We start from the raw sequence: 22,389 nt of genomic DNA, 5'->3' as shown, positions 1-22,389 counted from the left end.
GAAGCAAGCAGCTGGCTTGGATTTCAAACTAACGAAAGTCAGTTTCGCGGCTGGTCAAGCAGTATGCAGGGCGTAATGAGGGCTGGCACACGGCCTGAGACAGCTGCCCGTAAAATGAGCCAATTTCACCTTGACAAGAAATAGTCTGTAAACATTTTTATTCTTGATCTTCAGGGTATTTTGTTAGAATTACACAGAAACACATGGGAACTATTTTCATACTGTGTAAAAAAAGAAGAAGAGGCATGTAGCAAGGCCTTAACGTGTAAAATTCCTGATGTTTTTCCATGACAGATGGTTGTTGTTTACACCAATCTCGTCGTCCTCGTTCGTGATCACTCTTGTGATGGAACTCACCTGCCACCTGCTGGACATCAAGCCACACTGCAACAGTCCTCTTTTGACCCACATAGTCTTTGCAGGATATTACCAACACAGACACACGTTTCACAGTCGAAAAGGCACTTGTTTAATATTTCTCTGTATTATATACAACTTTACAAACAGACAACGTACATGATTCACATGTCAAATCTTGAACAAAACGGAAGTCAGCGGTGCTTTCCTCCTTTGATGAGGACTCGAATGTTTACAACCTCGACACAACATTCAAATATCAAATAAAAACAAACAATTCTCCCTCCAGCCTTTTCAATTTTGTCTTTTGTATTTTTTTTTTATTTTTTAAGAATTGCTCGTGTTTTGTACTTCTTTTGCCGCCTAATCTCAATTGACATGTTTTTATCGTTAGTAGAGACGTGCCGTGTTGTGTTTGCGCCAAATAAACCTTTTGGAATTGGTCAACCTTAGAACAGAGGTCAAATTAACAAACGATGCAATCTGAAAGAAAACCACATTTTAAGTGCTGCGTCTAGAATGAATCCCATTTGACCCACATTGTACGGTTCAATCCAATTTAAAAAATGACAATAAAAAAAAAAAAAAAAGTGAACGTGTGTTTCAACTGGCCAAAGGTGACCACAATTTGCTGTTAACACTATTGAAATGTTTAAAGAACTGAAGTCCGGACAAAAAAAGGAAGAAGTTTCATTTCATTTTCATGAACACAAAATGGTTCATAAAAAGGAAGCAAGATGGACAACAGAGAACCCAGAGGGTTAATTAACTCATTCACTGCCATTGACAGCTATAGACTTTAAAAAATTCATTTGAACTATTTCTGTTAGTTCAACATTTTTTTTTCCATTTTTGTTAACAAGAATATGAAAATCTAGATTATTTTTGTACATTTAGAACAGATAAAATTTGTGATTAATCATGAGTTAACTAGTGAAGTCATGCGATTAATTACGATTACAATTTTTAATCGCCTGATGCCCCTAATTTTTTATAATTATTTCTTCTTCTTTTTTTTTAAACAAAAAAAAACACTTTTTTTTTTTTAAAAAATAATCTTAGTTTTTGTTTTTAAAGAAAATATTATTAAAAATTAGGGGCGCCAAGCAATTACAATTTTTAATCGCATGACTTCACCCGTTAACTCACGATTAATAAAATTTTTAAAAATCTAGTTTTTCATACTCTTGTTAACAAAAGTGGGAAAAATGTTAAACTAATAGAAATAGTACAAATTAATTTTTGACGTCTATAGCCGCCAATGGCAGTGAATGAGTTAAATGCAAGTGAAAGTGATGGAACAAAATAAACATCACAATCTCATTTTGGGGAAATCTCACTGAAATGGGCAACAGGATGCGAGTGAGTGAAGCTCATACAAAGAATCCATAAGAGCAAGAAACACAAACTAGACGGGAAAAATGAACAAGCGTGAAAACGTTTGAAACATGACAACAGCGCATTCGTAAATCCAGCGGGCGTTACGTCAACATTTTGCTCCTCTACTTCTCTTCAACGGGAGGCGCCGGCCTACCGGAAGAAGATTTCTGGCAAATGGCGGCGTAGCTCAACTTCTGGGAGGCCTGCTCAATCACAAAGTCAGACGCCTGGCAAATACGCCCCCCCCGCCCTCCCTTTTTTTAATCGATGTGCTTTACCTGACTGGGGACGTCATCGGCGGAGGTGGATGAAGGTTGTGTCGGTTCAGGCGTCTTCTTCACTTCGAGGGGAGGAAAGTTGGAGACCCCGAGCTCGATGGGCGACGGCTGGCGAGGAGGCGAAGGTTGTTTCTGCGCACACACAATGACAAAGCTAACATTAGCTGGGTTTAAAAAAAAAAATCAAGTGATCGATATCCAATACGTTTTTCTTTTCAAGCCCGATATCCATTCATAAAACCATGAATCGATTATTTTATATATCTCTTTTTTAATATCTTGAAATGTAATGTTCACTTGAATTTAAAAATATTTTCTTACCTTTATAAAAAAAACGGACTTATTGCATTTTCAGACAATTCAAAAAAAATTTAATTTGCATTTACAATTATTGAATTCGATTATAAAATATTTTTCACCTATCACACGTATTTTTTTTTTACTAATAAACTAAATCATTTGAGCAGTTACTGCCTACACAAAATGCACTTTGGAATTGAATACTTGTGGAGTTTTTATCATGTCCTTGACATTTACGAAGAATTGATGTGCTATAATAAATCAATCAAATCGGGGGGGAAAAAAAAATCGAATCGATTGAGGAAATTAGAATCGATAGCCAGCCCGAGCGATCGTGCAAACAAAGCCAGGGAAGAGTCAATCCAACTTACACGATGGAGTCCATCTTTTTTAAGATCAGACCAAATTTTCTCTCTCCTTCTCTGGCCGCCATTTTCAGACCTGCAGATCGGGGGCAGTGACATCACACTCGCTCAAAAGAGAGAGAAAAAAGAAAAGAAAAAAAAGAAAAGTGGAGGCAGCTGTTTTATTTTTGACCTTGCTCCCGCTAGAGGTGGCGTCCCAGTCAGCCTATCGGAGTGTCTGCTGTGATGAGACCAGTTGCCTCTTGAGCGGGAACACCGCAGAACCCGCCTCGGGGGTGTGGCCATCTCACGTGAGGGTTTCTCCGCCGGGTCGGCGAAAACCCTCGGATTCCTGATTTGACCCGAACCTGACGTCTTGGCGCCCCTTCGAGCATGACAGGAAGCGTAACGAACATCGTTGAGTGCATGAAAAGGACAACCATGGGAATTTCCTTGCGACGTACCTGTTCCTGCGCGGGACGTGAGGTTGGACGTAACAGGCTGCCGGGACGCCATTCAAGTCGCCGCTGAGCTCCGGCGGCTGCAGAAAAAAAAGAAAAAAAAAGAAAAAAAAGAAGAAGCATTAAAGTTCTCCGTGGCGTGAGGAGGAAAGCGTCGCAAGGCGACCCACCTCAGCGCAGTTGGCGTATCCCGAGTCGGACCAGGCGGGGTAGGCGAGATCGTAAAGCGGCTGGCAGAGGTCCGGCGGCAAGTAGGACGCCAGCTGATCGGCCTGGGCGGGGACGAAGCCGTTGACCGGCACGCGGGACGCGTAGCTGGTGGATTTGGCTTTCATCCGCACCTTGATGGTTTTGCCCTGGAACACGACGACCTCCTCTCGCAGGTACTTGTAGGCCTGCGCACACACAACGGACTCACTCACTTTTGTTTGGCTGGCCTGTTTCTCATTTCTCATTTTCGGGACGCGTTTTGTGCTGAAAGAAAACCTTTTTTTTCTGTTACAGTAATGACTGTAAATACAGAAGTCTGCAATTTAAAACGCAAAAATGTGCACTAGTTTTAATTTTATCCACCATTTTTATATGTAGTCTCAGTTTAATCACGCTTGTTAGTTTTGATCATACACTCTAAAAACAGTTGGGTCAAAAATAACCCAACTATGGGTCAAAAATGGACCGATCGTCTACTTGGGTCAACTTTGAGTCAAGAAATTGGTCTTTTAGTGTAAAACAACTCAAATATTAGTCAAGATGCTTCACTTGGGTCAAAAAAATGGGTCATTTTGTATAAAACAACCCAGAAAGTGGATGGGCCCATTTTTTACTCCATAATTGGGTTACTTTTGACCCAACTGTTTTTAGAGTGTAGTTAGTCAACCTCATCTCGTTTCTATTTAGTCCATTTTTAGTCGACTATCAATTTAGAATTTTAGTCCAAGAAAACATAATTTTATTCGTCTAGTTTTAGTCAACAAAAACTGTCAACAATTTTGTCTACACTCTCTATAGTCCGGGTTTTAATCTAGTCTGGTTTTAATCCAGTGAAAAATGTGCATTGACAAAACTATTTTCGTTTTCATTGAGAAATGAGCACTAATGTGCACATTCCATCCTCAGAAGATCCCCACCAAAATGGCCGCCAAGATGGCTGTCAATCACCTGGTAGGCGTCGGCCTCTGATCCGAAGGTGACGAAGCAGTAGTCGCCGTTCACAAACTCGTAGCTCAGGAACTTGGGCAGCTTCTCGTCGCTGAAGAGCGCTTCCACCTCCTGCAGGGCAAATGGTTACTTTTGGGCAGCGGGTGACGACGGCGGCGGCGGCGGCGAGGACGAAGGTCTTTCCTGGCGAGGGGTCTCGCTGGGGATCTCTCGCAGGATCAGGACGTATTGGCTGCGGTTGACTCGCGCTTTCCGCCCGCAAGGCGACATCTGGACGTGCGGCACAGCTGAGGAGCAAAGAGACGGGACGCTCGTCAGCGGCTCATTTTTCCGACCGCGAGATGACGTCATGGACGCGGACTTTCGATGACGTCGGTGACGAGCTGCAAGTCGGCGCCCAGGCGCTTGACGGCGTCCAGCTCGGCCAGCGTTGCTATGGAAACGTACTGGTCCTCGTCCATCTGAGACTGGAGGTATAAATCGCTGGCCAGGTGCTCCCTGCCGAAGAAACATGGCCGTGTTTTTTTTTTTTTTTCTTTTTCCTGAGCATCGTCAATTTGAGACCATTCGGACCCAAAAGTTTCCCGCTCACACTTCGAATGCTTTGTGTCTCATTGAGGAGAAATGTTCTTCTTACCTGCTCAGACAGAACTCCAGCACGCACCTCAGACGTTCCATCAGCTCACCTGAAAGGAAACAAAGCTGCAACAAACTGGACCTGCAAAGACGAGGTGGGGGGGGGGGGGGCAATACCTGTGTCTGGTTCTGGTAGGATGTGATTCTCTGCTGCCTCGCATTGGCCATCAACTTGATTGAAGGGCATGTGGGCCAGCCAAATGCGCATTTTGCCTGCAAAGAACCCACACCACATGTCAGCGCCGACAGAATCCATTCGATCCAAAGTGCAAAATTAGTACGGATGGAAAATAGTATGTAATGCATTCTTCATTTTTTTTTATAATCATAGCTACTGTTGTTGAGGTTGGGGGGGGGGGTTATAATTGGAACCTTTTCGTTCTGTGTACACTTCAGAAAAAGGCCGTTTGCGCTCTAAGAAAAACGTTGATAAAATTCAAAACAGGGGAAAAAAAATCACCTACAACACAAAAAAAGTGTTTTATTATCAGTTATCATCCAAAATGTCTTTAATGAGAGGGAGGGATGTTTAAAAAAAGAAAGAAAAAAAAGACAATAGATAAAATATAAATAAATAGCAAAAAAAAATAATATTGAAAATAAAGTTTAAATAAATTCTGTAAAAAAAATCTATAACATTTAAAATAGAAAGTCAGCAAATAAGCATTGGAACGTTCTATTATTCAGGGATGTGATTTGATCAAAGTGGAAATTATCTGAAAATTTAGCCGGGGGTCTGGGGGCCCTGGTGGGGGGACAAGGGGGGCGGAGCTCATGGGTTTTCCGTGTTTTGAAGTACTTTCAATGCACTCACATGACAAAGAAATAGACAAAACAACAGCATAAATTTTCAATGTATATTGAACTATCCCATATAAAATGGCAGTTTTAGTCAACTCAAAATCAGTCACATTCAAAAACATTGGACTGCCTTTGCTTTTAAAAACTATCACTGAGAATATCATCATATCTAACTAATGTGATTACTAAGTTAACACATCAATAATGTTGAAGAGTTCAAATTTCATGAACAAATAATTGTATCATGACCAAATGAAAAGTAACTCATATTAGAGCATACCACAAATGTCTTTGTTATAGCAGAAGATGTTATCTGTCGGAGTCATGTGCATACACAATGAACTACTAAAAAAAAAAAAAAAATAAAAAAAAATAAATCGGATTTTTTTTTTTTTGGGGGGGAGATAAAAAAAGTGGAATTCCGCGAATTAGCGGAAAAATCACATCCCTGAAAATAGAAAGTCAGCAAAGAAGCATTGGAACGTTCTATTATTATTATTATTATTATTTCCTGTTTGTCTGTTTGGTTTGAAATAAATTCTCACATTTGTTAAAAGTAAAAGAAGGTGAATGACGCCACAAACTGGCTGCAAGCAATGGTGCCGTTTTTTTTTTTGGTTTTGCCTCGACGACCACGAGGATCAATCAAATTTCTTGACCCCAACACAGTGTGGGGCCTTCCCGACTTCTGAAGGTTTGTGTTACTTTGGATTTAGTCATTCAACTTTAAGCAGTTATGTTACAATTAGACCTAGCAGAGAAAACACTACCTGTCCATTTTTTCCCTTGTTTTTCATTTTTCTGTTTCAAGCTGTGTCACTAAAATTTGCACTAATATTGCGTGCAATAAAAAGCATCCATCACAAATCTATTGTTCAGTAATCAGAAATGTCGTCACCGCCAAGTTCTTCGCCACCCGTCCACGCTTCCGCTTCGGGGTTGAGGGTCTGCACGGCGTCGGGCTGCTGAAAAGAGCGCAAACCAGCGGCGTCACGCGACGTCTCACGTCTTCATCGTGACAAAAAGTGCAAATGAGGAGCTCCAGCACTTACGTCCTGATGGCAGCCCAAGAGCCAGGCCCACTGAGACGGTTCCGGCGGCATGAGGATCGCGTTGGGGTACGCTCCCAGCAGAACCTCGCTGTGCTGCAGTCGCGCCGCCAGCTCATCCTGGACCTGCGGCAACTCCTGGACGCACTCCAGGCAGCTGCCGTCCACGGCAATCCCCATCCAGGTGTGCTCCACGTGCTCTCCCAGCAGCTCCGGCACCAAGCCTTCCTCGTCGGGCGCCTCCAGACCCGGGAAGTACATCTGGTACGATGGCATTAGCGCATGAAGGTCCAGCTGGTCCGGGTCCGGCGAGGCACTGCAGCCCTGCGGCTGACGTGAAAACTCATCCGGGCGACGCGCGTTGACAATTTCGGCATCGGAAGAAGAAGCACACGTGGGAGTTTTTGGAGGCGAGTGCGCCGGTTCCTCTTCATCACATTGAGGTCCATCTGTTGGTTCTGGACGATCACGCAGACCTTCTGTTGTCTTTGTGGCTTCCTGAGTGTCACCTCTTATCTTCTGGACTGATGAGGAACTTGCGTCCTGCTCCGAGACGGCACACGAAGCAACTTTCATGCTCGTGTCTTCATCATCGAGTGATGCATCATCCGCTTGGCCGCACGGGTGCGACGCAGGACGTGAGGACGCTTGCGCCCGAGTCAGCTTGCTGCGAGTGAGCTCGGCTTCCTGGTGTTTGGTCGCAGGAACGTCTTCGTCTTCTCTCGGCAGCGAACGCGCGTCTTCTTCCTCGTGGGTGACGTCAGATTCTGGACTGCAGCTCAGACGGGAACGAGGGACGTCTTTGAGAGTCTCAACTGCCGGTTGTGAATGTCGGACCTGGTCCGGATGGTTATCCTGTAAGGCGGCAGATGTTTTCTTTGATGTTTGAAGCTGGGAAGATGTCATCTGGACTTCGTGAATTAATTCTGGAGAGTTTAAAGTTGCACACTGGCGGGGCGTGGTTGAGGAGGTAAGACGAGAGGTCGGTTGTGTGAGAGTCGTTTTTCTTTCCTCACTTTTATTCAAAGGGACGTCATCTTCATCTTCATCTTCATCTTCATCTTGTAAACGTTTATCTTCTTGCTGGTTTTGTTGTTGGGTGATGTCAGCTCCTTGAACGGAATAGACTTCTTTTGGACTTTCCCTGGCAGGTTGTGAATGTTGCTTGTGGTCAAGTTGAAGCTCCTGGACGGCGGCGGGTGCGTCCTGAGAAGTTTGAAGCTGGGACGAAGCCATCTGGTCACATGACTCTTCTTCATCAACGAGTCCAGGAGAGTCTAAACTCCCGCCACGGCATTTATCTTCTTGCTCGTTTTGCTGCTCGGTGATGTTTGCTTCTGGGACTTCTTTGGGACTTTCACCAGCCGGTTGTAAATGTTGGACGTGGTCAAGTTGAAGCTGCTGGACGGCGGCGGGTGCGTCCTGAGAAGTTTGGACCTCCGAACACACAATGTGCTGCGTAAGCGGCATCCGATCGCACGTCTGCACAAACGAGTCGCCATCACCTCGTTGAGGAGCTTCTACACTTTCACACTGCGGGGCCGTGGAAGAGGACAGCGAACGTTGATCTTCTTGCTGGAAGTGCTGTTCTGTGAGCTCAGGTTCGAGATGGGAACAAGCGACTTCTTTGGGACTTTCACCGGCCGGTTGCAAATGTTGGATGAGGTCGATTTGGTTCTCCTGGAAGGTAACGGGTGTTCCCTTTGAGGACGCACTCGGCTCCGTATGGTCACACGAGTCATCTGCTTTTGTCGCAATTGGACCGTTGGCCTCAGGCGTTCCGCTCACCATCTGCAGGTTGACTTGAAGGTCTTGGATTCTTCCTGAAGCATCGGTCAGCGGTATTGGAAGCAAGTGCCGGTCGAGCCGCTGTGGAGATAGAAGAGGACGAGGAGATGCGGTCTGTGACGGGCCGGGACCAGCACTTGTTCCGGATTCTTGTGCCTGGTTGCGGTCGTCCTGCTCAAGGTCGTTGGTGTCGATGGAGCAGATGCTGTAGAACCTCCGAGTCCTGGTTTGGAAGTCCTGACCCAACGTCGTCGTGACAAGACAGTCCTCACTTGCAAGGAAATTCTGATCCTGACCCGAGATGGATGACGACTTCCGGTCATGTGCCACCTTGCCACAATCGGACCACCAACCTTCTGGCTGGACGAGCTTTTGACACTTCAGGTTTTGAGTGAACCACTGGGCTCGGCGTGTGGCGTTTTCCACGATGTTCTGTCTGGCGGGACTCGGGCAGATCACCTCCATATAGGGGGCCGGCTCAAGGCCGTGCGAGAGGGAGCGGTCCGCGCCTGCCGCCGAGTCCGCCACGACGCCTGTGCCGGCTGGGACAAGAATAGCCGGCGCCTCCTCGTGAGAATTCCGCACTTGGAGATTCTTCTCGCTGACGTCCATCCGTGTTACGCTGTCAAGTTCTGTACGAGGTTCCCCGCGGGCCGGTCCGGCCTCCTCGTCTTCCTCGTCCAGACAAACATGTTGCGCTACGGCCACGGCCTGGTGCCTGACTTTCTCCTGGCGCGGGGCGCGCAGGAGGCTGCTTCTCTCGCCGGCCTGCTCGGGCTCGGCCTCCTTGCTGAAGCAGCAGCCCATCCTGCCAGACGGGACAATTCAATTGAAGAACACGCGCAAACCAGACCAGTGTGTCCTCGCGTGGGCCAACTCACATGCGGCAAGACAAGAGCTGCTACTCCCCACCGGCCGCACCCCCCCCCCCCTAAACCCCCTCCCTTACCCAGAATAGCACATGTGAAGGGGTTCATATGTCCCTGCCACTCAACACAACCCCGTGTGTGACTCATTGCGTGTGTGTGTGCCCCTGAGAGGCTACAGTGAGCCGGGTCAGCACATGGTCCAGTGACCTCCAATCACAGCGCGGGACTCCCCCTCCCACTCATCCCACTATTCAACTCTCGTCCTCTCCCGCTGTCTCTTTCTCTTTCACTTAGAACAACTCGGCCCGCGCCGCTTTTGCCCCTCCCTGAATCAACATGAACATGGTTCCTTCCATACAACTGAAAGTTACCCCCCTATAAGGTCAAACTAAGTTCGCCCGGAAAGGTTACAGTGAATTTCATGCTCATCCTGAATCAGAAACTTTTTTCTGATCAGTGCTCATTCCCTGCTACCGAGAACATGTACGGTAAATGCAATAAACATCAGAAAACACTCCTGCCCCGTTTCCCCTCGTTCCCTTTAGGAGGCGCTGCAGGAGTTTTTTGGACCATCGGGTTCAAGAAAACCCCTTTTCCGTCCAGCTGTCTCCCTGCACATACTTACCAACCCCCCTTGGACTGAATCAGCAGCATTTACATACCTCCATGTGCTTCATTGTGGGCTTCAGTATAGTTGTACAACTCATTCCCATTGCACTAATGTATGTACATGTTGTGTATAATCATTTTGTTTAGTTTGGCCTCGTAGTGCCAGTTAAATTAGACCCATACAGCAAAAATACATAGTTGTGCAAAATTAACAATGCAACATGAAACAAAATGTTTTTAACACTTACATTGACTTTTAGATGGAATCATTGGAAGAGTTGGAAAAGTACTCACACGCTGTTGTTCTGTGTTAGTTCAAATGCTGGTGTAAAAAAGAAAAGAAAGGTTAAAGGTAAGTAGAAAGTACAGATATCAGTTTAATTTAAGGAGTAAGAGTAAAACGTAGTTTGAAAAATACAGTAAATACTCAAGTAAAGTTTTGTACATGACATATTAAGGCAATGATAAGTATCTTTAACTTACTTGCCACCAAACCGTAATTTAAACTAAGTCAATTACTCCATTTTAACACGACAGTAAAGTTATGTATGCAGTTTAGCAGGCATGACTATCGTTTAAAAACGGCACTTTCAAACAAAAAATGCAAAAAATGTGTAGTGGCTACAGCTAGCATGCTATTTATGTCCAACTATTCTAAAATCAAGTAAAGCAAAATAAAGCAGACTAACTTGCAGGTTATGTAACCTGTACAACCTCTTAGCCTAGCTTGTTAGCCTAGCTAGTTAGCGTGCTAACAAGAGCAGCTAGCTCGCTCAGGAATTCCATCTAACTTAAGTGGACGCGTTAGCTAAACACGAACCACGTTCGATCAAAGTGAAACTTTAATGAAATACAAGATTATCATTTGTGGGTGGCCAAAGAGGAAAAGTACAAAAGTAGATAAATTGTAGTAGCGGAACTCACTTGCGCACAATGAACTGTAAAATGACTGAGGAGCGCGCGCTTTCCTCGATTTGTTTGGGGCCTTTTAGAAGCGCATGCGCAGTAGCGGTCTTGAGTTGCTAGGCAACAGGTTCGAAATAGCTCACAAAGTCAAATGTGTTTTTGTTGTTTTGTTTTTCTCCTGTGTAATATTTCTTATAGTGGTTTACAATTAAATAATTGTTATAAAAAATAAAGTACACCATCCAACCCCCCCCCCCCCTTAATATTCCGCAAATAATTACTTGGTACTTTTTAGCTTTTTAGTTGTTAGAAAATGTTTAATAATTCAAACATACGCCTACAAATAATGAATAGTTTTGTTTTGCTTTTTAAAGTTCTGGTAAGAAGAGACCACTGGAAAAAAACAAACATCTCTTTTCAAAGCAAATGACTTTTGTAATAATTTTAACTTCCTTGTGAGGATGAAAATGTAAAAGAAAAAGAAAAAGATCACTTGTGACAGGGTCTTTTTTTCTTCGTTTATTCAGTAATGGCCCTTAATAGTTTGTAGAAACACATATACAATTTCAAGAAAAAGTACAGTATGGGAGACCTTTAGGATGACCTGGATTTCTACACAAATTCGCCATGAATTGGGATTTAAAATTAAAAAAAAAATGTTTACCAGACTTAGTTCTCTGTCTTTGTGACTTAGATGAAGTTCAGATGACATTTTCGACCAATTTATGCAGAAATACAAGTCATCCAAAAGGGTTCCCATACATTTTCTTCTAATGGAAGATGACACGAAGCTCAGAAAATTCAAGTATGAAAAAGACTGTACATTACCCAGTTAAAAAAAAAAGTAGTAGAAAGAAGAAGCTGTCATCAGAGAGAAGTTGCAAACATTGCTCAAGTCTTTGTGCTGCAGTTCTCAAAGAAGTGGTACGCAGTCTCCCTCCAGTGGTCCAAGAAACAAACAACCTTTTACACTCTTTCTTTTCAAACGTTCATATAATTCAAAGCAATATTCAACATTTGTGTGCAATACATCTTAACTGAATCATTTATTTATTTTATGTTCACTGTCAACGTGTACATACTAATGGATCCGAGGCCAATGATGTTTCTGAGAGTTGGTAGAAAAAAAAAATCTGATTAACGAAAAAAAGTAACCTATTTTTTTCTCTCTAAAGATGTGAATTACAGGCAAAACTTTCTCACAAGACTTTGCCCTTCAGTATTAAGTAACAGAGACGACTCTTCAAGTACAAAAACACTAAACAGCATTTACGGTTTCATTTGAAGTAAGAATATGTCAGCATTGACTCGGCAAAACTCAGTCCAATTTTTTTGTAAAAGGGCAAACAACAGCCGATAAAACGCTTCTCAAGAGTAGAGGCTCCAGTAGATGGTGTTGAAGAGGAGGTAGGACAGCGGGAAGGCCAGGCGGGAGTACGAGTCGATCATGTAGCTGTTGCTGACCAGGAGGTCCACGTTCTCGCGCACCGAGCGCTGCTGGCGCAGGCGCGTCCCCTCCGAGGGCCGCTGCGGCTCGGGGGCCGCCGGGTGCTCGGGGGACAGGCCCTGGGCCGTGCGGGAGAACGGCGTCAGCTCTATGTCGTTGTCGTGGAAACAGCCGTCGAAGGCCATGGCCTGGCTGGCGTTGAAGGTGGACGGGAGCTGGAAAGTGAGGGAACATGTGTATTTTCTCCGCTCGTCCACTAGAGGGAGCTGTTCCCTGCCCGCTTACCTTCCCCCTCCTCATCTTCCTCATCTCCTCCAGGGTGGTGCAGTAGTTGACGGCGGCGTACTCGATTACAGAAAGGAAGACAAACAGGAAGCTGGTCCACAGGTAGATGTCCACCGCCTTCACGTACGACACCTGCAAGTCAATCGGTGCTTGCGCTTTTACCAATCTTCTTTCGCACAAGTATGAGTACTTGTACTCGAGTAGCGAGTGTGAGTTCAGGTGCTACCTGAGGCATGGACGAGGACACGCCCGTGATGATGGTGGACATGGTGAGCACGGTGGTCATACCTGCAAAGGACATGGGAAGGTCAGAAGTTCATGCGCGTGCTTCAAAATATATACAGGATGGACAAAAGTATTGGGTCGCATTGCAGCACGATTCAATCAAGTATCATCCAGAGTTCTGCAATATTACTTGCTATTAATTCAGCTATTGTTTTTTTTCTAGGGGTGTTGAATGCAATTTTCTTTCTAAGACCGATACCAGTACGAGCACTCAACTTTTGAGTAGTCACCACTGACTGATACTGATACCAAGTATCAATAGCACCAGCTTTTGTTATATGAAATTTAAAAAAAAACAATGGCAGATGATTTTGAAGAAAAAAAAACATATATTCCAATATTGCCTTTTTCGTTAAAATGGCATAAAAATTTGTGGCCCTTTTCTCTTCTTCTAAATTCTCATTTCTAGTTCCTAGTCGTAAAATGGCCACAAGAGGGCGACCGTCACAAGTTATGATACTTTGAAATAAGGCCTGTTATCGGCCCAATAACAAAATAACTCACCCATGCCTATTTTTTCAGAAAATTGGTTTGAACACCTTACTTCATTAATTTCTAAATATTCATTTTTATAACTGTAAATAAATACATACATTTAAAAAGTAAAAATGTAACATATACAATACATTCACATTTATTTGACTAATATAATTAACTTCATTATAAATGATGCAATAAAAAATTACAATAAGCTATTTTGTTTTTAAAATGGATGATTTAACAATTTACAGACAAATGTCAACTCTTTTTTCCTATAATATTTGTTGCATTAAATTATCCCCTTTCTCATTAAAATTGGTTAAATAAATATTTCAAATTATTTGACTTATTCAATAATTGGTTAATTTATTTGTCATAAATAATACAATTGTAAATAAATAAAATGAATAATGCAACATTTTTACTTATTTTATTCAATACTGGTTTAGTTGTTCCATGATTTTTTTTAATAATTCTAAATAATAAAACGAAAATATGAGAATATGTTATGATCTTGTTACAAATTTTGATCATTGTGAATGTGTATATTGCATGAACACATTTTTTTTTTTTACACTACGACATGCATTTGTTTGTTTTCAAACGCAAATGTTGCCTGCGTGTGTGCGTGTGTGCGCGCGTACCCAGAGAGACACGGGCCGGCACGGCCCTGCGGTCGATCCAGAAGGAGACCCAGGACAGGACCACCATCAGCATGGTGGGGAAGTACGTCTGCAGCATGAAGAAGAAGATGTGCCGCCGCAGGATGAAGTTGATGAACAGTCGGTTGTACCAACCTGACACATGCACATGCACACTGTATCACACACTAGTAGCCTCCTCCACACTACTAGTAGCAGCAAAATGCCCACTAGTAGTAATCTTGTCTAACATCCCTGTTCAAACGGCAAGTTTTTGTTATTTCAAAACTTTTTCCACAATTCATGTTACCCATAGCTGGTAGAACGCAACTGAACTGGGTGGTATTTGTCCCATTTTGGGCTTTTTGGTGTATTTGATGCGTTAGATCAAAGAAAAAGTACTTAAAAAAAAACACTAGGAAGCTAAAAATGTCAGCAAATTGTCATAACATGTAGAGGTTCAAAATGACACCGTGCGGTAATTTGTAAATTATAGTAAATGGGAAAGGGAGATTTATACCCGTTTCTTTATAAAATGCCCATTTTTTGTCACTTTGATTCCCATTATAAAAGGTACTTTTTGATATACTTTAAACCAAACAGCATTCATAAAAAATCTGCTGTTATGATATATTTACTTTTTTCAAGGCTCTAATTATGTCATAGAAAATATTCCAATTAGAATTTAATTTTTTTTTTTTATAGCACAATACTGCTTTTATTCCAGAGATTGCATAAAAAAAATTAAATAAAAACTGTGTATATATGGATAGGTCTGATGCCACTTAACATTTTGAGGAGTTGAAAGTAAAAATCTATTTATAATTGACTTTATTGAGTTATTATCACACTTCATGAGCAGACCCCATTTTGGGCTCAAACACCAAGTCTAGAAAAAAACAACCTGAAAAACAAAAACAGTCCACGGGTTAAGAATATGGAACAGGGCAATGTATGCGGCCATTTTATTAGGCCCATCTCCAGACCTGTGCTGCTGTAGAAGGCCAAGCCACTGGAGGGGTGAAAGTGCTCGATGAAGAACTGAGACAAAACAATCTCGTCCGTCCTCAGGGAGTCGTTGCCGTTTTTCCAGTAGAGCATCAAGTCGTTCTCGTTGTACGCGTCTGAACACAAAACACATTTGAAGGAAGGCTCTGCTTCACCTTCACAAAACTCATTTGTGTGTGTGTGTGTGTGTGTGTGTGTGTGTGTGTGTGTGTGTGCGTGCGCGCGCGTGCGTCTCACAGCTCTCCAGCTCCAGCGAGCAGTTCTGCGTGTCCAGAGGGAAGCTGCTGAAGTCCATGGAGCACAACGATGTGACGGTGACCCTGAAAGCAACACAAAAACTTCTCAGCAGCCAGACAGCATCCATCTTGTCCCCGACTGACCTTTTCGGGCGACGTTGCCGTGGCAACCCGGCGGCAGCAAGTCAGCCAGGAAGCTCCGTCTTTTTTTCATTTCAAACGACATCGTGTGGCCCGGCCCCCTGGCTTTGAGGACCGAAATGCGACGTTGGCGGCGCACCTGACACTGTAGAGGATGTTCCCGTCGGGGTAGACGCGCAACATGATGTTCTCCATGGTGGTGTCGTGGATGAAGGAGCGCTTGGAGTGCGCAAAGAAGACGTCCGGCACCCAAATCTTCTTAACCAACCGCGAGTCGAACGTCCTGCTCTGGTTGTTGCGCGACGGGAAGGCCAGACGCTCGTCCTTCCAGTAGTGACGCAGGTACAAGGTCATGGTGAAGTCCTGCAGGCAAATGCGTGTGAGTTAGAATTTTTTTTTTTTGCCGCCGTTGTGGGAGTGAACATGATGACTTGATTCCCGGTCAATTGAAGTGGAGTTGCTGGAGCCAAGGCCTTCCTGCATGGACTTTCCATGTTCTCCCTGTATGTGTGTGAGCGTTCGCTCCCACATTCCAAAAACATGTTAGCACGTTAGCTTGATTGAATTAAATGGGCCTAAAGTGTGATCGTCAGTGCACATTATAAGAGAACGGAAAAAGGCAGAAGCTATTCTTTTTCCATGTGAAAGGAGAGTCCATTCATTTGGTAGATTCTAGGACCGTCACTATTGAATATTTTTACAATCGATAATCCTATCGATTATTGCATTGAATAAACAAATAATCGCCCCTCCCCACCCCCCATCATTTGCTTTTGTTTTTTTGTTCGTCTAATTTGAACGCGGGTTGAATTGAGAGGATATATAACGACTCATTACCTTCTGTGCATATGTATTGTTGAACACCAACAAAATTTGCCTAAGCTAAACAATTAGCAATCACAATTAGCACGCTAGCATTTAAGGTCAACAAGCACTAACTACCATTTAGTTCGCACGTACATCATTATAACAACATGACACGTGTAATTCTGCCTTAAAAGTTGCTTACAGGTTCATTGAACACAATAGATTGATTAAAATCAGATTTTGTGGGGGGGGTGGGAATCAGCAATTTTATTGTGCGTAAACTCACCATGTTGACTTCAGAGATGCTATCGATGCTCTCCACTTGCACGTCGATGCCAACAGGGATGGCCGCTCCTGCCAGTCAAAAAAAGATCAACCACTTCATTACCGATACCATCAACGAGACACGCTTAGAACAGTAGTTCTTAATCCGGGTTCGAACCAACCCCCGGGGGTTTGGCGAGCGAGATTCAGTGGCTTCAAAGGATATTTGACTTGCAGTGGCAAATCCTCATTCAAGACTTTTGTCCTCTTTTTTTGCAATCACCTTGTCAGAAGACTTGCAAAGGTTTGTTTACTAATGGAAAGCTGCCACCAAGAAGTCATTGTGTTGTAAAAGTGAAAATGTCCAAAACATGTTTGTTTTGACTTTGTGTTGTCGGTGGCGTTTGCCAGCGCAGGTGCGCTTAACGTGCAATTTTCTATCATGACACAGCAACAACACAGCGATGAGAAGGCTTTTTTTTTTTTCTCCTTTTCTTTTGACCACGTCTGCGGGCAGTCTAGTATCCTCTGGGGTTTGGGCTGCTCCCTGACCTCGGTCTACTTTCCGGGTATGTGTGTGTGTGTGTGTGTGTGTTAATTCCACCTGAGCGTCAGCATGACAGCAGCTCAATAAACACTTTATCTAATGAAGCTTGGCAAAGCTCCTGCAGAGGCCGTCGCCACGACAACCGCTGCCGGTGCTGGGAAAAAGGTGAGCGGAGCGGTTGACTCATGCGCTCGTTTCCCACGTCACGCTAAAATCCCGGTGTGTGCGCGAGGTGCTACTTTGAAGTTCAACTCGCAATTTTTTAGGGGGTGAGAAATATGCAAGTTAGCAGAAAAAAATTGCAATTTTTGCTCGGCGAGTATTGGGGGAGCGCTGAAGATTGATCTGAAGGTGAATTGAATTGAGTTGAACAGTTTGAAATTCAAATTTGAAATGAATTGGGATTTTTTTTTTTTGGGGGGGGGGGGATTTTCAATTAAAGAAAAACTCTAAAGATTAGGAATGACAAAAATCATAGCCTGCGAACCATGAATTTTTGGAATATATTGGATTTGGAAAGGTTTGAATCGGTCGAGAATTGTAGAAGTAGTTGGAGGACAAAAAACGGCAGAATAAACACATATATGTACTACTACTACTACTACTAATAATAATAATAATAGAGGATAGAATAACATATATGTGAATTATCCATCGTGTCCAAATACATCAAATCAAACTAAATAAACAAATGGGAAAATTTGTTTTACACCAAAGATGATAAATGTTGAGTTTCACATGACCACGTGCACATACATGACTGCGAGGGGGAGCTCACGCGCACAAACATGTCCATCTGTCAAATGGGCGACGTTCAGGTGAGGGTCACGAATGTGCGCGGCTAAATGAGGCATGAACGCCAACATACGACTTGACAAGAATGACCGGAATGATGATGACGATGATGATGATGATGATGATGGATAGGCGATGGGATGTGATCAATCACGATAACGTGACAGATGCTGGCTGCGACCTCTCCGTCAACTCGGTCACACGACTCAACTGACACACAGAAACCCCCCCCAAAAAAAATGCCGGCAAGACTCCAGAAGAAGAAACGGCAAACGTGACGGTTTCATTAGGACAAAATGGCGGCAAGGTTGTTGCAACGGTGCTGTTGCAGTGCCGTAAAAAAAAAAACGTGAGCGCAAATGAGAGGACAGAAGAGAAAAAAAAGTGAAGATAATCATAAGGGCGGCGTATGGCAGGGCAATTACAGTGGAGAGGAACGAAATCCTTCCAAGACACGCATGTAAAGCAGTAACGTCATGCAGGCACGCATGCTTGTAATCATGCCATGGAATCGCCGCGCAGGCAAAATGACGGCGGGCGTTCTGCCCGTCTCACCACGTTTTTCTTTTTTAACCTTTTGATCGTGACAAAAAAGTCATTTTTTTTTGCATCAGGGCAGGCAGGGAGAAGGAAATATGAGGCGGTCTCCTACACAATCCATACGGACTCAACGCACAATGCAATCAAGCTAGCGCACACACACACAAACATTCTTTACTCATCAGCATCAACATTTCACCTGCGTGTGCTCTTCAAGACTTGAAGTGTTGACATGACATCACCTCAAGTGATAGATTTGTTTTGTGTGTGTGTGTGCGCATGCATGTGTGTGTGTGTGTGTGTGTGTGTGTGTGCGTGTGAGAGACGTGAGTGTCCCCGGGTCAGAGCGGAGGTGGAGGCCTCATTTGTTTTCTGTGGCATGCATGCACACGCGCACGCATACAAATACGCTACAATTAGCTTGCGACGCAAAAAACTTTGAAAACACAAAACAAACACACAACAGTGTATAATTGTCATGAATTAGATCACAACTATACACTGAACGCAAACAAATCTACTTACACAAACACAGTATACGCACGCATAACAACATACATAATATCCCAATACTGACATTCACACATAAAACACACACTCGGACACACTACGGTTATACACCACCATGAATGCACACAAAAACTACACACAAACACCATCCATGAATGTATACACACATACATCACATTCTAAATAATACAAATTCATAATAACAAAAATACACAATATCCAAATATATGCACCATTTCACAAATATGGATACACTTTTTCAAATCATACTTGCATTTTGTGTAAAAATAAAAATAAATACAATTATAACAAAATAATCTAAAAAATAAAAATAAAATCATTATTTTATTAAGTCATGCTTGCATTTTGTGTAAATATGAACATAAGTGAAATAATAATAAAAAATAGCAATTAAAAATAATTCTTATTTGAATCATACACGCATTTTGTGTGTAAAAAAAGAAAAGAAAATTTGAAAAAATTTGAAAAATAAAATATTTTTTTATCATACCTGCATTTTCTGTACAAAGAAAAGATAATAATAATAATAAAAATAAAAAGTGACAATAAAATAATTATTTTTGAAAATATTTTGAAAAAAAAAAAAACTTTAAATAATAATTATTTTAATAATAATCGCATTCTGTGTAAAAGATAAAAAACAATATATTTTTCAAAAATATATATATTTTTAAAAACCTACTACAGGTCAAAGATCAATATTGTTGCACATGCTTTTATGTAGAAAAGGGTGCGCAACTACATTACGATTTAGCTGCTAATAATTTCAGCAAATTTGTTACTTCAGAAGTACGTAACAAACTGGTCGCCCTTGGCACTATATCGACAGCACACACACACACAAACATCAATACACTCTCAAACAAACATACACAATACAAACACGCACGCTAACAAATAACACAATAAAAGCTGAGATGTGTTTTTAGGTAGTGGCTGCTTTTGTGACACGATGGAGCCAAAAGTGTGTGTGTGTGTGTGTGTGTGTGTGTGTGTGAGTGTGTGTGTGTGTGTGGGTGTGAGCTGGGTGACCAAATGACAGGTCTTGCAGTCCAATATTGACCGTGGAGGCGGTGAGCAGGAACACAAGTTTCAATTCTGAGAACATCCAGAGTGTTTGTTTGTTTGTTTGTTTTCAAACTGCAACTTACACAGGTGACGTTCGAGCTCGCAAGTCTTTGAACGAAAGAGTCCGTATATTGTCGTGCGTGGCACATTTCAGACTTATTACTTTGTTTCCATCTGCTTCAGACCTGGAATATAATCCAGATTATTGCGCGCGACCCCCGCCCAGCATAAACCGGCCCCCACGCCCGACTCACGTCATAGCAGCACACGCTCGTTGTATTACAATAACACGCAGGGACTCACAATCACACGCACACACACAATTGTTATCTGGGTCATTTGTTGAGTGATTTGGGATTGGCCGCGGCGCCCCAGTGACCTTGATGACATCATCGGCTCGAGTGTCATTCTCATCGTTGAATCCTTGTCATCATAAATGTCGTCATCGTCAACATTTGCATCATCGGTCAAGACGAAGTGCAACTTTCCTCGAAGTAGATAAAGTGAAAACGACGGCGATTGCAGGTTTGAATACAGGTGCGCTCGTTTTGCTTGCCGAGAAGTCCAGATTGTTCGTCGTTCCACGTCATGAAATTGATTACATCACGCTCTCTCTCAACGTCAAACCAAACCAATGTCTTTTTGTCCACAAATGTCTGCTAGCTTAATGCTAACATATCATGCAAAAAAAAATCGCTTTAAGGTGAGTACATACGACACGTGTGCGTGCGTGCGTGCGTGCGTGCGTGCGTGACCTCCAAATCCCGGTCTCATGGCGAAGTCGTGCTCCTCAATCCTCAGCAGCTGTTCAGTTTTGATCAGCAGAGTTTTGGTGCTGTCCTGCTTCTTTAATTTGTAGTCAATGCGTCTATTCAAAACACACACACACACACCTGATGAACACAACAATTCCTCGAACATGCCCGAAATCCTGAACAGATCAGATTAGAAGGTCATTAATTATCATTGCAGACAGTCACTGCTGCCAATTTAGCGACTACAACAAATGATAAAAGCCTCAATTTGGTCAACAGATGGCGACCAATCTCTACGAATGAAATGAAAATGTATTGCTTAGCATGTGGGGTTGAGTTTCAGTTCTCAAAATGATCCTCGTAGAAGATTCCAATCACCCTCCAAACTTGAACTTGCTGTTTTCCCCGAGGAAGACCTCCTTGTGCCTCCTGCGTCCGGAGCTGCGTCCGCCGGTCACCATGGCGACCAGGCTGGCGACGGCCACGGTCAGACAGGTCAGCACGTCCACCTTCATATTTCACAGCATGGCGCCCCCCCGCCCACCCACACCCCGCCGGCCCCCTCCCAGACCTTCAGCCGCCGCCCCCCCCCCCACCCCAGACACCTCCACGTCTTCCCGCGGTCCAGTCGGGCCCACTAATTGCGGACGTCACACATCTGGCGGGTCGGCAACGCTTTCAGACGCATCCCGGCGAGTCGTCCCTCGTCTTCTTCTTCTTCTTGTTATTCCGCCGGCATCCTTCATGACCGGGCGCTTTGCCTTCCTGCCTCACATCAGTCGTGCCCGTCGTCCGTCTGCCTGCCTGCCACTTGCTTCATCTGCGGATTGTTCTCTCTCTCTCTCGTTCTGATTAAAATCGATATGAATCCATTTCTCCTGGCGATAGACGAATGACACTAATTCCACACTAATCCTCTTATCTACGGCCACAGCAATCTTTCTCTAACCTACAACACACACACACACACACACACACACACACACACACACACACACACACACACACAGCACTCAGCACTAATCAGGATTTTCTCGCAGCTCCACGAAAAATGAGGCACCTGCTGCGATTGCGTGGGGCTGGCGAACACCTTTAACTTTTGTGTGTGTGTGTGTCTATGTGCGTACAGTGTGTGTGTGTGCAACCAAACAAAACAATCAAAAAAGGTGGAAGCTGCAATCCAACAATAAAGTCATCCCGCTAATCCCAACAAACTGCACCTAATCCGCACTCATCTCACACCTCAAATTACACCTCTGGAAAGTGATAATCACCCCCCCCCCCCTTCCACACACACACACACACACACACACACACACACACACACACACACACACACTCACACACACACACACACACACACAGTAGTGTATCAGTAGGTGTGTGATGTGATGTTTGGGCTGCAAATAATCCAGACTTTCAATTTGTAAATGTCGAACGTGGCACACGTTTCGCCTTAATGTCCAAATCATAAAGAGTACATTTGCAAATTTGCAGTTGCATTTTTGTCCACTTGGGGCAGCAAAAACAAGTCACATTTAATGATCACTGTCACGTATCGATTATGAAATATGCCATTTGAGAGGCTCCTGCATCCTGGCAAATCTTCCGAACGGCAATTGA

The 22,389-nt window shown here is 43.5% G+C and overlaps 2 protein-coding genes across 3 annotated transcripts; both read right to left on the bottom strand.

The window, feature by feature from the left end:
* Nucleotides 1-445: 445 nt before the first annotated feature.
* Nucleotides 446-10,996, bottom strand: LOC144040745 (uncharacterized). The gene is made up of 15 exons (XM_077555177.1): nt 10,955-10,996; nt 10,279-10,352; nt 6,768-9,360; nt 6,614-6,680; nt 5,032-5,127; nt 4,916-4,964; nt 4,640-4,776; nt 4,465-4,565; nt 4,279-4,392; nt 3,291-3,515; nt 3,124-3,200; nt 2,853-3,044; nt 2,687-2,756; nt 2,016-2,147; nt 446-1,940 (listed from the first exon to the last, which is right to left on the bottom strand). Coding segments are annotated over exons 2-15 (3,936 nt in total). The 5' UTR covers nt 10,281-10,352; nt 10,955-10,996; the 3' UTR covers nt 446-1,859.
* A 444-nt stretch (nt 10,997-11,440) lies between these two features.
* On the bottom strand, nt 11,441-21,689 carry LOC144040188 (gamma-aminobutyric acid receptor subunit rho-3-like). Of its 2 annotated transcripts, none has more exons than XM_077554153.1 (10): nt 21,145-21,689; nt 20,767-20,879; nt 16,553-16,620; nt 15,599-15,822; nt 15,320-15,402; nt 15,061-15,198; nt 14,078-14,165; nt 12,895-12,956; nt 12,669-12,800; nt 11,441-12,598 (listed from the first exon to the last, which is right to left on the bottom strand). In XM_077554153.1, exons 1-10 carry the CDS (start codon nt 21,279-21,281, stop codon nt 12,255-12,257), a joined length of 1,389 nt encoding a protein of 462 aa, XP_077410279.1. In that variant the 5' UTR covers nt 21,282-21,689; the 3' UTR covers nt 11,441-12,254. The 2 variants fall into 2 exon arrangements, with proteins under 2 accessions (XP_077410279.1, XP_077410277.1); XM_077554151.1 differs by having other exon boundaries at nt 14,078-14,230; nt 21,145-21,340.
* Nucleotides 21,690-22,389: the final 700 nt, after the last annotated feature.

The sequence above is a fragment of the Vanacampus margaritifer genome, chromosome 20 (assembly GCF_051991255.1).
Source record: "Vanacampus margaritifer isolate UIUO_Vmar chromosome 20, RoL_Vmar_1.0, whole genome shotgun sequence".
Lineage (NCBI taxonomy): Eukaryota > Metazoa > Chordata > Actinopteri > Syngnathiformes > Syngnathidae > Vanacampus > Vanacampus margaritifer.
The sequence above is the reverse complement of the archived record's forward strand: the minus strand, read 5'-3'. Positions and strand labels throughout refer to the sequence as shown.